Source organism: Papio anubis, chromosome 4 (genome assembly GCF_008728515.1).
Source record: "Papio anubis isolate 15944 chromosome 4, Panubis1.0, whole genome shotgun sequence".
NCBI classification, from domain to species: domain Eukaryota; kingdom Metazoa; phylum Chordata; class Mammalia; order Primates; family Cercopithecidae; genus Papio; species Papio anubis.
In genome coordinates, this window is record NC_044979.1 from 138,000,240 (window position 1) to 138,016,672 (window position 16,433).

The window sequence follows — 16,433 nt, forward strand, 5'->3', positions numbered from 1 at the left end:
AGGACCCACAAACAGGACCAGAGAGTTCAAGGCACTCTACATGCCTTCTGACTTTTCCAGAATAAATAATCGGAAGCCATCATTTCTCAGAATGCCTCACAAACATTATTTAAATTTTAATTCTTCAATCCCTCTAGAAGAAGAAACAGGGCCGGGTGTGGTGGCTCCTGCCTATAACCTCACAGCACTTTAGGAGGCTGAGGTGGGAGGACCGCTTGAGCCCAGGAGTTCGAGACCAGCCTGGGCAATACAGTGAGACCTCATCTGTACAAAAAACACAAAAATTAGCTGAGTGTGGTGGCACGCACCTCCCAGCCACTTGGGAGGTTGAGGTGGGAGGATCGCTTGAGCCCGGGAGGTACAGGTTGCAGTGAGCAGAGATTGCGCCACTGCACTCCAGCCTGGGCGACAGACTGAGACCCTGTCTCAAAAATAAATATATAAAATTAGAAAAAAATAATAAAAGAAACAACTTATATACTTGGTTGTAGCTGCAAGGATTATCAGTTACCTCTGCCCATAACCCTTAAGTGAAGGGCTTGTCCAGGGGCCACTGATCTTGGATGACCTGGCAGGGGGAGCGGGACACTCCAGGTGTCTTAGTAGGGCCATTCCTAAAGTCTTAAAAGTACGAGGGACTTCTGCACAGCACACACACATCGGGTTTGCATCTTCTCTGCAGTACGCGTAGTGTTTTATGCTGTAGCCTCAGAGATTTGGGTCTCTGCTTTTACAAAGTCATCCCCTAGAGATTACATGAGTACTTCAACAAGTACATCCAATTTCCTTTCATACCCAAAGTCTGGGTTGTGGAGAATTCATGTGTCCTGCACTCCCTGGTTTCTTGGGGGAAGTTGCCACTGATGGCATATTTATTTTCCTTAGGAAAGCCAAGAAGAATGGGCCCAAAACCCACCGACTCACCAGACACAATGCCCCCAAGTGGTGGGCCATTAGTGCCGGGGCTTACCTGGGACGTCAATCAATCTTTTGTAGACATTCAAGAAAGCTGCTTCAGCTTCCTTGCTTCTTTTACTCAGTGCATCAATCTGAAAGGGAAGGAAAGAAAGAAAGAAAAACAAAGAGCTCAATATTTGTCAAGGGGTAATTTACAAAGCATTACACATCTAGTGAATTCCCGTAGCAGGGGGAAGTCTGATTCCTCCGCACAGATGCTTGACAACTGGGCTTCAACCTCTTAGAGGAAATGCCTGCAAACACAACAGTACCCTGTTCATGAAGGTAAACGAGGGAGGGGCAGAGATTTGAGAGTATGGAGCCATTCACTATACAGCAGGGAACACTGGGTGGATCTTCCATACAGAATGGTCTGGCACGCCCTTCCTGGTCTTTTTTCTTCTCCAAGTACTGACTTAAGAGCTGGCCATGTGCTAGACACTGCTGAGGATCAGAGGTGGGCAGGAAGAGACAGTTCCTACCCCCAGGAGCTCAGGGTCTAGGAGGGAGACAGGTATGTAATTAACAAGTAATTAAATCCCTGGGGACATGGAGAACAGACCTTCAGGCAGTAAAGTCGTGACCTTAGAGCAGAGTCTTTAAAAGCATTTCACCCAGGTGGACGGGTAAGACACTGCATGTAAATGGACAAACACATTCAAATCCCGGGAGCAAAGAATTTCATTAATTTTTTTTTTTTTTTTTGAGACAGAGTCTTGCTCTGTTGCCCAGGCTGGAGTGCAGTGGCACGATCTCAGCTCACTGCAACTTTTGGCTGCCAGGTTCAAGCAATTCTCATGCCTCAGTCTCCTAAGTAGCTGGAATTATAGGTGCCCACCACCATGCCCAGCTAAGTTTTGTATTTTTAGTAAATATGAGGTTTCATCATGTTGGCCAGGCTAGTCTTCAACTCCTGACCTCAGGTGATCTGCCCGCCTCAGCCTCCCAAAGTGCTGGGATTACAGGCGTGAGCCACCGCATCTGGCCATCTGGCCTGTGTGTTCTGTTTTAAGACACTTATTTGCATGTCAACTTGTGCTCCATTCCAGATTAAGAGTCCACCAACACTGCTACAACACACCATGGGGCATAGGGGACCTGCGAGAATCTGCCGGGTGGGAATGCGGATACATATGCGGGAGCTGTGGGTGATGCAGGTGGACAAGCAAGTGGGGTGAGATTTTGAGGGGCACAAGGGTACATGGTGCAGGGAGACCCTCATCACCTGGGCAGTGGTCAGGGTGGAAAGAGCACAGGAGGGGGCAGGGAGGAAGAGACCCGTCGGACGTCACTGCCTTCATCCGAGTGAGATGCACTGGGCAGTGGTTGGGGGTGTTGAGGAGGAGGAGAGGGCGGATGGAGAGATCAGCGACACACACAGTTGACGTGAGGCCCAGAAGAACAAGGTGAATCGAGGACGGTGCCCGGGATTCCAGATTAGGCAACTGGCGAGGTTTTGCGACAGTGGCCAGGATTGGTTTGTTTTGTGAACTGACTAGCTGAGCCAGTTTCCCCTAGTGTAGACGTCTGTTCATCAACTATGCTGGACGCATATGCAAAGAGCCTGCCATGGTTGGACCAACCTGGTAGAATATTCAGCTTACCTACACACTTGCTGAGACAACAGATTGCATTTTACAGCCGAAACATGCAAGATTGCACATGTACCAATGTCATACTGGCTCAGGCAAAGGACAGGAAATTATATATTCCGTCTGTCCCCTCCTAGAACTATGCTGTCTCTGATGTTATTACAGAGGCAAAGGATGTGGTTTAATTATAGGGCCTCTCACCTGAGCCACCGGGCAGTTTGTTAAGAGCTGAAAGAGGTCTCCTGATTAAGGATGTGGGGTGCTCAGAACTGGGGGACGATGGCTGGTGGGAGCTGGGCCTAGAAAACTGAACGCATAGCAGCCTAGTGCAATGCAAGCATTTCCACCTTCTAACAAGCTGTGCACCAAGATTCAAATTTGAAGTCAATTCTTTGGAACTCAGACACATTTCGACCCCCCTCAACCCGATAAGATAAGGCTGTGATTCTGGGCCAGGTGTGGTGGCTCACGCCTGTAATCACAGCACTTTGGGAGCCAGGGACAGGAACATGGCTTGAGCCCAGGAGTTCAAGACCAGCCTGGGCAAAATAATGAGATATCTACAAATTAAAATTTCAAAATTTGACAAAAAACATTAGCTGGGCAGGGTGGCAATGCACCTGTAATACCAGCTACTTGGGAGGCTGAGGTGGGAGGACTGCCTGAGCCTAGGAGTTTGAGGCTGCAGTAAGCTGTGTTCACACAACTGCACTCCAGCCTGGGCAACACAGTGAGACCCTGTCTCAAATAAAAACAAAAACAAAAAACAAGGTTGGGAATTTGGTGTTAAGTAGAGTTTCAGAACAATCTACAAGGACTTTTTGTTTGAGACGGAGGCTAGCTCTGTTGCCCAGGCTGGAGTGCAGTGGTGCAATCTCAGCTCACTGCAGCCTCCGCCTCCCGGGTTCAAACGATTCTCCTGCCTCAGCTTCCCAAGTAGCTGAGACTACAGGAGTGCGCTACCACGCCCAGCTAATATTTTTTATATTTTTAGTGGAGACGGGGTTTCGTCATGTTGGCCAGGCTGGTCTTGAACTCCTGACCTCGGGGGTCAGGAGAGATTACAGATACGAGCCACCATGCCTTGCTTACAAGGACTATTAATATGACAAGACCGCCCTTTGTTTTTAAAATAACCCCCTCCCCCATTATTAGCAACTCATGCTTATTGTGTGATCAGAAAAATATCAAAAATATAGAAAAAAACTTAAAAGTATAATTAAAATCTGCCACTCACAGGCAGGAGTCAAACTGTCAAGTCTTTATTTCTAATATTTTTTTCTAATTATATTAAAAAAAAAAAAAAAGGTTTCAGTCAGGCACAGTGGCTCACGCCTGTAATCCCAGCACTCTGTGAGGCCAAGGTGGACGGATCACGTGGTCAAGAGTTTGAGACCAGCGTGGCCAAGGTGATGAAACTCTATCTCTACTAAAAATACAAAAATTAGTCGGACATGGTGGCGTGCACCTGTAATGCCAGCTACTCAGGAGGCTGAGGCAGGAGAATTGCTTCGCTCGTACCCAGGAGGTGGAGGTTGCAGTGAGCTGAGATGGCACCACTGCAGTCCAGTCTGGCAACAGAGCAAGACTCTACCTCAAAAAAAAAAAAAAAAGAAAAGAAAGAAAAAAAAGAGTTACATGAAATGCAGACACACAGACAAACAAAAGAGAGACGTATTATACATAAGAGTGGTCTTGGACTGGGGGTGATGGGAAGGAGGGGCTGGTGGATGCCAACGGACGGGTGTGGGATTTCCTTCTGGGGTGATGAAAATGTTTTACAATTGTTTGTGGTGACAGCCGTACAACTTTGTGAATATCCTAAAAGTCAATGAATTCCAGACTTTAAATGGGTGAATTATATGGTATGTGAATTATATCTCAATCAAGCAGCTTAAAACGCACGTGTGTATGTACGTACTTGAAATCAGCCTATACGTAAGATTGTGCGTTGTGCTTTCTTTCCCTGTCGTATCATGTACCTTTCTCAATATCTATTACAAATTTTGGGAACTGTCTAAATGGCACTGTTTCAACTGTACCTAAGCCCGCATATTATAGATGTCTGGAGTAAGCAATGGATTTAGAGTTGCTTCTCCGGATGAATTGGAACACTCCCTGGGGCTCAGTTCTAGGAGAGGCAGGTGGGTAGCAGAGTCCGTCCAGAAAGCTGGGCAGACGCCCTGGCTGCTGTCCGTACCACTTAACGGCCACACAGAGGCTTCTCTTTCTGGCTTAGGATCTGCCTAGGGAGGGCCCCTCACTTCCCAGGTATTCCAACTGAGGGTACCGGGTGGCTGCGTCTCCTGGAGGCAAGGGCTGGGATCTGGAAGGATCCTGAACTCTGTCCTCCGGTCTCCCATTTGGGTTATTCCCGGGGATGTGGGGTTTGGTAATTTACACGGCACACTTCGGGGCTGTAACGGGCTGAACTGTGTCTCTTGAAAGACGATGAAGTCCTGACTCCCAATACCTGTGAAGGTGACCTTATTTGGAGCTAGGGTCTCTGCCGGTGATCAAGGTAAGGCAAGGTCATTAGCCTGGGCCCTCGTCCAATAGGATCCAATAAGAAGGAGAAAGCTAGACACTGAGACAGACACATAGACAGGTAGGATGTTACAGGGAGATGAAGGAGAGACTGGGTTGATGATCTGTAAGAGGAAGATGACCAGGAAACCACCAGAAGCTGGAACAGGGCCACAGCAGATTCTCCCCTACAGCAAGCAGAAGGACCCAGCCCCATGGACACGGGGGTTTTAAAACCACTCCACTGACCCGGGAGCGGTGGCTCACACCTGTAATCCCAGCACTTTGGGAGGCCAAGGCGGGTGGATCACCTGAGGTCAGGAGTTCGAGACCAGCCTGGCCAACATGGTGAAACCCTATCTCTACTAAAAATACAAAAATTAGCCGGGCATGGTGGTAGGTGCCTGTAATGCCAGCTACTCAGGAGGCTGAGGCAGGAAAATCACTTGAACCCAGGAGGCGGAGGTTGCAGTGAGCCGAGATCACGCCACTGCACTCCAGCCTGGTGACAGAGCGAGACTCCATCTCAGAACAAAACAAACAAACAAAAAACAACCACTCCATGTGTGTCTGTGTCGTTTTATCTAAACCAGCATAAAAACCAAAAACCCTAGTGTTCCTCCACTCATTGGAGCTGTATCACAGGGACCATGACTCTCAGTCCTCTCTGCGTGCCCTCCTCCACTAACACAGGGAAATTCCAGCCCAGTCCTGAGGAACACAGTCAGGCTGATGAGTTTAATTAATTCAGTATGCAAACAGACCATGAGGTTTCTTAAAACAGACTACTTAAAAGATCCTTTTCTAAATGATGAAGTCCCCTCAGCCGCATAGACAAGAATGGGTCTCAAGGCTGGGCGTGGTGGCTCATGCCTGTAATCCCAACAATTTAGGAAATGGAGGCAGGAGTTCAAGACCAGCCTGGGCAGCAGAGTGAGACCCTATCTCTACCAAAAATAAAAATGAGCTGGGCATGGTGGCAAGCACCGGTAATCCCAGCACTTTGGGAAACCGAGGTGGGAGGAGGGCTTGAGCCTTGGAATTCAAGACCAGCTTGGGCAGCAGAGTGAGACTCTATCTCTACGAAATACAAATTAGCCAGGCACGGTGGTACACGCCTGCAGTCCCAGCTACTTGGACGGGGAGGTGGGAGGATCACTTGGGCCCAGGGGTTCAAGGCTGGAGTGAGCTATGATTGAGCCACTGCACTGCAGCCTGGATGACCAAGCGAGACTCTGTCTTAAAAAAAAAACCAGAATGACCCTGAAGTTGGAGTTCGGTCCATCCTCCCTCTGCAGCTCACCCAGTCGGCGGCGGGTTGTCCCTTCGTGTGACTTCCCTGCTGCAGCCGGTGACCTCCTAGTTCCATGCTTTGCTTACTCGAAACACCCTTTGCTAGCCTCTCCGTCCACTCAAAACCCATCTATGCTGTGAGACCCAATGCACACACAACTTCCTCCAGACCTGGAGCTGGGTTCCTGGGCTGCTCTGAGTCTGGAGCGGGGGAGGGAGCCAGAGCTTTGAATGCCAGCCCCACCTCATCTGCTCGAGGAGACAGCAGCGGCCTCCTGGGGTTGGACGAGTCACTGACCTACCCTGGCCAGGGCCCCAGTACCAGACACAACACAGTGACTGCCACACATGACAGCTTCCCCCCAGATGTCCACATGACTACTGGCCAGGAAGAGCACGCGTGGGAGGGAGAGAGGAACGGACAATATCCTGCTCATCTTCATGCTCATGCTGGCCCCCCATCCCCTCGCGGCCATCCTGCAGGGAGCCCAGCCCATTCATTGCGTGCCTTGGAGGTGCAAGCCAGGGCTTGGTAACACAGCTGCCTCTGAGAAAGGGAGGGATCTGAATGAGCAAACGTCTGAGGCGAGGTCTTAAGGCAAGGATTGCTGAAGAGAGGATCCTAGGCTAGGGTTCCGGCTTGCTGTGCCTGCGTGCATGTTAGCTTGAGGTAGGTACCATGCCCTTAAAACCATTTAGAGCCAGCACCGTTGCTCATGCCTGTAATCCCGGCACTTTGGGAGGCCAAGGTGGGAGGATCGCTTGAGCCCAGGAGTTCAAGACCAACCTGGGCAACATAACAAAACCCCATTTCACACACACTATCGCACAGACACAAAACCATTTAGAAGAAGCTAAACTGGGATGGATCTAGAGACGGTTAGACACTGGCCTGCGGCCTTGGGTAAAACCTGTCCTGCTCTGAGGGATCAGCCTCATTTTCAGGCTCACCTCCTGCCATGCCTCACACTCCTGCCACACCCAGTCACTCCCAATTCCCAGAACACATGAGCAATTTCCCCTCCGCCTGGAAGGCGCCTCCCAGGAATGCTACCCTGATCCCCAGGCTCAGAGCAGATCCATCTCCCAGCCACGGCCACTCCCACCACCACCTGGGGCTGTCCTGGAGTTTTAGGATGACAGATAAGGCTGACTGATTCAGGGATCCTGAATTCCTGGAAAACTAAGCTGTAGCGTCAACTGTCTTTCCTCCCAAGCACGGGCACACAGTGGGTGTTTAATATGCTTTTAATATCTTCTGCAATGGCCAACTGCATGGTCTGCAGATGTGACCCAACGGTTCAGGAATCCAGGTATACATATTTATGAAAATGCTCAATACGTAAAGAGTTCTTGACTGGGCATGGTGGCTCACGCCTGTAATCCCAGCACTTTGGGAGGCCAAAGTGGGTGGATCACTTGAGGTCAGGGGTTCGAGATCAGCCTGGCCAACATGGTGAAACCCTGTCTCTACTAAAACTAAAAAAATTAGCTGGATGTGGTGGCAGGCACCTGTAATCCCAGCTTCTCAGAAGGCTGAGGCATGAGAATCGCTTGAACCTGGGAGGAGGAGGTTGCAGTGAGCCGAGATCGCGCCATTGCACTCCAGCCTGGGCGACAGAGTAAGACTCCGTCTCAAAAAAAAAAAAAAAAAGAAAAAGAAATGCTTAATATGTAAAGAGTTATCTGTGTAGTAAGCATTTGTTTGGTGTGCTGTGAGATGATGACAGTCACTTGGCTGGTAGTAGCTCCTGGGAGGTGTCTTTCTCTACTGTACACACCCCACAGCGCTCTCCAGCTGTCTTCCTGCGGTAACCCGCACATCTGCCCTAATGGCTGCTACTGGATTCCACGGTTATGTGTTCAGCAACATCACTTTCATAAGGTTGAGGTTTTTTTTTTTTTTTTTTTTAAATGTAGTGTTACATTTACTTATTTATTTATTTATTTTGAGAAGGAGTCTCGCTCTGTCACCCAGGCTGGAGTGCAATGGTGCGATCTCGGCTCACTGCAACCTCCCCTCCTGGGTTCAAGCGATTTTCCTGCCTCAGCCTCCCGAGTAGCTGGGATTACAGGCACCTGCCACCATGACCAGCTAATTTTTGTATTTTTGTAGAGACAGTTTTCACCATGTTGGCCAGGCTGGTCTCGAACTCCTGACCTCAAGTGATCCACCAGCCTCGGCCTCCCAAAGTGCTGGGATTACAGGCATGAGCCACCGTGCCCGGCTAAGCGTTACATTTGAAGACAAATGTGTAGGTACAATGGCTCACGCCTATAATCCCAGCACTTTGGGAGGCCGAGGTGGGAGGATCGTTTGAGCACAGGAGTTCGAGATCAACCTGGGCAACGTAGCAAGATCCTGTCTCTACAAAAAATAAAAAATTAGCTGAGTGGGTGTGGTGGTGCATGCCTGTGGTCCCAGCTCCTTGGGAGGCTCCCTTGAGCCCAGGAGGTCAAGGCTGCAATGAGCTATGATGGCACCACTGCACTCTAGCTGGGTGACAGTGAGACCCTGTCTCAAATAAAATAAGATAAAGACAAATGTCCATAGGAAGGTATTTTAATCTAGCTCTCAATCAGTACCTGCTTATGATAGTATAAAAACTAGGTTTGGAAAATGAGTTCATAGAAATCCACCAGGTCTCTGAGCTATGGAAGGGGTGAGAAATTGCCCAACCACGTGAGTGCCAGCGGGGCTGTGCTGTGGGTTCCCGGAGTCACACGGAATATGCTGCTGCCACTCCCAACTACCATCCAGGCTCCCTGGAGGAGGCGTCACACATCTCTGCCCACTGCCACGTGACTTGTGGTGTAACAGCAACTTCCTCCTGGGCGCTTTCCCTCCCCAGTGATGTCAGGTGTGGCCACATGAAATGCTTTAGCCAATGGTATCTAAGTGATGGTGTCTTATCTGAGCGTTAAGATCTAAGAGCCAGTGTGCTCCCTCCCTCTGCTGCGAGGACCCTATAGGACCTGCTTCCTCTACTGAGATCCTAGAATGCGGATCACCCACAGGGCTGGGGCACAGTCACAGCCAACCCCCAGCCAACATGAAATATGAACAAGAAATGATCTCTGGTTGCCACAGGCCACTGAGATTTGTAGCAGTTTGTTTGTTACTGCAGCATAATCTAGTAAAAGCTGATGGTTACAGATCTCAAGAGTTGGCCGTATCTCTAAGAGATTAACATACAGTGCCGGGCACAGTGGCTCCCTCCTGAGCTCAAGTGATCTACCCGCCTCAGCCTCCTGAAGTGCTGGGATTACCGGCATGAGCCACTGTGCCCGGCCAAGAAGTGCTGTGTATTTTGAAATAAAAAAGGCTCATCTCTCCAGTGTACCACAGGGGCCTGGCCATGCCCGTGTGGTAGGCAAGTCCACGCCACACACAGCCAAGAGCCTGGGCATGCTGTTGGCACACCAGGGTTTGATTTCCAGCTCCAACATAAAACAGGTGCTCTGCCTGTGCCATTGAATTAACCTATCTGGGCCTCAGTTTTTTCATCTGCGAAGTGGGGTGATACATCTTGGTTGCTGTGAAGATCAAAGCAGTGGCAGCCCTTGGAAAACAGTGAAGGAACTGCTGTCTCACCAGCTTCACTTCTCAGATGCAGAAACCCACCAAGTTACTTGGAACCTGGCCCCTGGCCCCTCCTAGGGATACAACATCCACCATTGCACACTGGGGCTGGGGGCCACATGGTCAATGGAAAGAGCATGTGGTTTGATGGAAAGACAGACTTCGGTTTGAATCCTAGTTCCAGCACACACTGGCTGGGTGACTGGGAGGCAGGTTACTTAAATGCTGAAGTCTTTGGCTGGGCGCGGTGGCTCACGCCTGGAATCCCAGCACTTTGGGAGGCCGAGGCAGGCGGATCATGAGGTCAGGAGATTGAGACCATCCTGGCTAACATGGTGAAACCCTGACTTTACTTAAAAAATACAAAAAAATTAGCCGGGTGTGGTGGTGGGCACCTGTAGTCCCAGCTACTCGGGAGGCTAAGGCAGGAGAATTGCTTGAACCCAGAAGGTGGAGGTTGCAGTGACCCAAGACACTATGCCACTGCACTCCAGCCTGGGCAACAAAGTGAGACTCCGTCTCAAAAAAAAAAAAACCATATATACACACACACACATATATATACACACACACACATATATATATATACACACACACACACATACACACTGAAGCCTTGGTCTCTTTGTCTATTAAGTGAGGGTAGTAACTCCCTCCTTGTTGAGCTGTTGTGATTATAAATGTGGGAACCTCCTACATCAAGTATCTGACACTGGACACTGTCTGGATAGGAACCAGGTCAACATCACTAACCTTCAATAATAAATCCAAAGTCAGCACCTTTCTTTCGACCACACCATAGGTTATTCCCCATCATGATAAAACCAAGCAGGAAGCCAAGATGTGGAAAGTCCTGGAGGACCAGGACCCTAAGCAACATTTTTTTTTTTTTTTTTTTTTTTTGAGATGGAGTCTTGCTCTGTTGCCTAGGCTGGAGTGCAGTGGCATGATCTCGGCTCACTGCAAGCTCTGCCTCCTGGGTTCACACCATTCTCCTGCCTCAGCCTCCCGAGTAGCTGGGACTACAGGCACCCACCACCACACCCGGCTATTTTTTTTGTATGTTTTAAGTAAAGTCAGGGTTTCACCGTGTTAGCCAGGATGGTCTCAATCTCCTGACCTCGTGATCCGCCCGCCTCGGCCTCCCAAAGTGCTGGCATTCCAGGCGTGAGCCACTGCGCCCGGCCCCTAAGCAACATTTAAGACCACAGTGACAATGGCATATTCAAGAACAATCCACTAGCCTGTATACCCCGGGAGTTTACAAGCTAATGATTCAGAAATAAACACAGGCCATTAAAAGAATTTTCAAATCGATGAGCTCTGTCGGACCATAGGCCAATAAAAATCAACAAAGCTGCAGGGATATGATAGAGTAGTTTTGTCTTACTCAAAGTCTGGCTGTAGAATGTTTTCAACAGCAAAGCATGGTTTGAAGGGCCATGTGAAACGCTAGAAGTCAGCTAAGACTGACCCGGGTGCTGTCCGAAAGAGACACCTACGCAGGCCAAAGCTTGAGGGTTTTAATTTTTTTTTTTGAGATGAAGTCTCACAGTCACCCAGGCTGGAGTGAGGCGGCATGATCTCGGCTTACTGCAACCTCCACCTCCCGGGTTCAAGTGATTCTCCTGCCTTGGCCTCCCGAGTAGCTGGGATTACAGGCACCCGCCACCATGCCCGGCTAATTTTTGTATTTTTATTGGATGGGGTTTCACCACGTTGGCCAGGCTAGTCTCGAACCCCTGACCTCAAGTGATCTACCTGCCTTGGCCTCCCAAAGTGCTGGGACTACAGGTGTGAGCCACCACGCCTGGCCCCACTTAGTAAAGTTTCTAAGAGGAAAACTAGAGAGGCCCTGAAGAACCTGCTGGCTTGGAGAAAGGATGTGGGATCCATAGAGGAGATTTGTGGCAGGGGATAGCACAAGATTAAAAGCCAAGATGATAAAAAAAGCAACAAGCATTTCTATTCTCCTTGAGTTTACGAAGCCCTTCCAAGTACGTCTGCCATTCTGGCTGTCAACATCTATCTGAAAGGCTGTCTTGGGGAAGAAAGATTAGCTGTCTTCTCTCTCCCCACAGTGCAAAACCAGAATGAGCAAGTAAATGCTCCAGTACGGCAGATCACGGCTTAGACAACAGGGAAACCTGCCGGCAGCAGGCTCTTCAGAGGAAGGAGGTGCTGGTTGCTTGCTCACCCCTGCTTCACTTCTTCCTGCATTCTGTCAATAAAGTTGTTTAAGGAGGCTAAGATGCGCTAGGTGGTGTTCTATCCCAGCCTATGGGAGACAGAGATTCCTACTGCTGCTCCCAAAAAGCTTAAGATGGGGTAATGCTCCCCTACCCTACCTCCCTTGGGTAAATCCCGGTGGGGGTGTGGGGGGCAGGCTTCCTAGGGGATAAATGCCTACCTGAGATTTTTACATCACCATTGTTGTGAGTAGATAATATATGCGTACAATAAAAAAAATTGTAAAGGTATAAAAACATACACATTCAGCAAGACTGCACAATGCAAGATCAATATATGGGCGTACCTTGAAGATAACGCAGGTTTGGTTCCAGACCACCATAAGAAAGTAAAAACAGACCAGGTGTGGTGGCTCACGCTTGTAATCCTAGCACTCTGGGAGGCTGAGGAAGGTGGATCACCTGAGGTCAGGACTTTGAGACCAGCCTGGCCACGATCGTGAAACCCTGTCTCTACTAAAAGTACGAAAAAAAAAAAAAAAAATTAGCCAGGTGTAGTGGCACATGCCTGTAATTCCAGCTACTCAGGAGGCTGAGGCATGAGAATTGCTTGAACCCAGAAGGTGGAGGTTGCAGTGAGCTGAGATTGTGCCACTGTACTCCAGCCTGGAGTGAGACTGTCTCAAAAATAGAAAAAAAAGGCAAATATGACAAAAAGAGCGAATATTGTAATTAAGCAAGTCGCATAATTTGTTTGGTTTTCCAGTGAATATAAAAGTTATGTTTATATCATTAAGTATGTAATAGCTCTATGTCTCAAAAAATGTACATATCTTAATTAAAAAATACTTTATTGCCAAAACATGCTAACGATTATCTGAGCTTTCAGGGAGTTGTAATGTTTTTGCTGGTGGAGAGTCTTGCCTCGGTATTGATGGCTGCTAGACTGATCAGGGTTGTGGTTACTGAAGGTTGGGGTGACTGTGGCAATTTCTTAAAATAGGAAAACAATGAAATTGGCTACGCTGATGGACTCTTTCATTAACACAAGATTTTTCTGTATCATGCAATGCTGTTTGATAGATTTTTACCCACAGAACTTCTTAAAAAATGTGAGTGGATCCTCTCAAACCCAGCCACTGTTTTATCAACTCAGTTTATGGAATATTCTAAATCCTTTGTTGTCATTTCAACAATATTCACATCATCTTCACCAGGAGTAGTTTCCATCTCAAGAAACCACTTTCTTTGCTCATCATAACAAGCAACTCCTCATCCATTCAAGTTTGATCATGAGGTTACAGCAATTCAGTCACATCTTAGGCTCCATTTCTAATTCTAGTTCTCTTGCTATTTCCACCGCATCTGCAGTTCCCTCCTCCACTGAAGCCCTGAACCCCTCAAAGTCATCCATGAGGGTTGGAATCCATTTCTTCCAAACTCCTGTTCATGTTGCTATTTCAACCCCCTCCCATGAATCACAAATGTTCTTCATGGAATCTAAAATGGTGACTCCTTTCCAGAAGGAAAGGATTTCTACTTAATTTGCCTAGATCTATCAGAGGAATCACCATCTATGGCAGCTGTAGCCTTACAAAATGTATTTCTTAAAAAATAATACTTGAATGTCAAAATTACTCCCTGATCCATGTGCTGTAGAATGCAGGTTGTGTTAGCAGGCATGAAAACAACACTCACCTTGTACATCTCCATCAGAGTTCTTGTTGACTAGGTGCACTGTCAATGAGCAGTCATATTTTGAAAAGAACCTTTTGGCTGGGCACGGTAGCTCATGCCTGTAACCCCAGCACTTTGGGAAGCTGCGGCAGATGGTTCACAAGGTCAGGAGATCAAGACCATCCCGGCTAACATGGTGAAACCCCATCTCTACTAAAAATACAAAAAATTAGTCGGGATAGTGATGGGAGCCTGTAATCCCAGCTACTCAGGAGGCTGAGACAGGAGAATCACTTGAACTTGGGAAGCAGAGGTTGCAGTGTGCCAAGGTTGTGCCATTGCACTCCAGCCTGGGCGACAAGAACTAGACTCCGTCTCAAAAAAGAAAAGAATATTTTTTTCTTCTGGGCAGTAGGTCTCAATGGTGGGCTTAAAATATTCAGTAAACCATGCTGTAAACAGATGCTGTGATTCAGGCTTTATTATTCCATTTCTAGTATAGGCAGAGTAGGTATAGCTGAATTCTGAAGGGCTGTAGGATTTTCCAAATGGTAAATGAGCAATGGCTTCAACTTCAAGTCACCAGCTGCATTATCCCCTAATGAGAGTTGGCTTGCATTTGGAAGCTTTGAAGAAAAGACACTGACTTCTCTTTAGCTATGCAAGTCCTAGATTATGTCTTCTTTCAAGAGAAGGCTATTTTACCTACATTGAAAATCTGTTGTGTAGTGCCATCATCTTCATTGATTATCTTAGCTAGATCTTCTGGATAACTTGCTGCAGCTGCCACCAAAGCATTTGCTGCTTTACTTTGCACTTTTGTATATGGAGATGAATTATTTCCTTAATCATCATGAACCAACCTCTGCTAGCTTCCAACTTTTCTTCTGTAGCTTCCCCACCTCTGTCAGCCTTCACAGAATTGAAGACTCAGGGTCTTGGCTTGAGAGAATTAAGACCCAATTAAAAGAATTAGACTTTGGCTTAAGAGAATGTTGTGGCTGGTTTGATTGTCTATCCAGCCACCAAAATTTTCTCCCTATCAGAAATAAGGCTTTCTTATCATTCATGTGTTCACTGGAGCAGCACTTTTCATTTCCTTCATGTACTTGTCCTTTGCACTAATGACTGGGCTAACTGGTGCAAGAAGTCTAGTTTTTAACCTACCTCAGCTTCCAACATGCCTTTCTCACTGAACTTAATCATTCTTAGCTTGTAACTTAAAGTGAGAGACATGTGACTGTTCCTTTCATCTGATTAAACAGGCCGTTGTAGGATTATTAATTCAACTAGTTTCAATATTGTTGTGTCTCAAGAAATAGGGAAACCCGAAGACAGGAAGAGATGGGAAACAGCTGGTTGGTGGAATAGTCAGAACACACACAATATTTATCAGTTAAGTCTGCCATCTTATATGGGGCACGGTTTGTGGTGTCCCCAAACAATTATGATAGTAATATCAAAGCTCCCTGACTGCAGATCACCATATCTGATATAATAATAGTGAATAATTGGAAATACTGTGGGAATTACCAAAATGTGACAAAGAGAAATGAAGTGAGCACCTGCAGTTGGGAAAATAATGCTGACACACTTGTTTGACTCAGGGTTGCCACAGACTTCAATTTGTGAAAAAACACAATTATCTTCAAAGCATAAAAAAGTGAAGCTCAGTGCAACAAAGTATCCTTGTAAAAAAAATCGTTTGTCTTTCTATATGTTTGCAATAAATGATCTAAAAGTGAAAGTAAAAAAAAAATCCATTTATAACAGCATCACAAAAAGCATAAAATACTTAGGAATAAATTTGGCAAAAGAAATACGAAACTTGTGCTCTAAAAACCATAAAACACTGCTGAAAGACACTAAACTAAATGGAAAGATGGCCAATGCTTATGGATTGGAAGACTTAATATTTTTAAGATGGCAATAGTCACCAAGTTGATTTACACATTCAAGGTAATGCCTATCAAAATTCCAGCTGGCTTTTTTTTTTTTTTTTTGGAGACAAGGTCTCACTCTGTCACCCAGGTTGGAGTGCAGTGTCACAACCTCAGCTCATTGCAACCTCCAACGCCCAGGCTGAAGTGATCCTCCTGCCACAGCCTCCCAAGTAACTGAGACTACAGGAATGAGCCACCATGCTTGACTAATCTTTAACTTTTTTCTTGGAGAGATGAGATCTCATTATATTGTCCAGGCTGGTCTTGAATTATTAGGTTCAAGTGATCCTCCCACCTTGGCCTCCCAAAGTGTTAGAATTACAGGCAAGAACCCCTGTGCCAAGACCCAGCTGGCTTCTTTGCAGAAATTGACAAGTTGATTCTAAGATTCATACGAAAATGCAGTGACCCCAAATAACTAAAATAATTTTGAAAAAGTAAACAAGGTTGGAGGAGTCACACCTCCCAATTTCAATACTAAATACAAAGCTACATTGACCGGAACTGGTAGTGGCATAAGGATAAACATATAGATCAATACAGCCCAGAAAGGAACCCTCATAGTATGATCAACTGATTTTTGACAAGAGTGACAAGACAGTTCCATGGTAAAAGAACAGTGTTTCAACAAATGTTGCTGGGACGACTGGATATCCACATGCAAAAGAGCAAA

The 16,433-nt window shown here is 47.1% G+C and overlaps 1 protein-coding gene across 18 annotated transcripts in view; it reads right to left on the reverse strand.

Moving 5' to 3' along the window:
- Positions 1-16,433, reverse strand: part of CUX1 (cut like homeobox 1) — a 468,585-nt gene that overhangs the window by 211,117 nt on the left and 241,035 nt on the right. For all 18 annotated transcript variants that reach the window (XM_009202775.2, XM_009202774.2, XM_009202776.3 and 15 more), the window contains one exon: positions 971-1,049. In XM_009202775.2, coding sequence (XP_009201039.1) covers positions 971-1,049 — 79 coding nt within the window. The remainder of the gene's footprint in view (positions 1-970; positions 1,050-16,433) is intronic.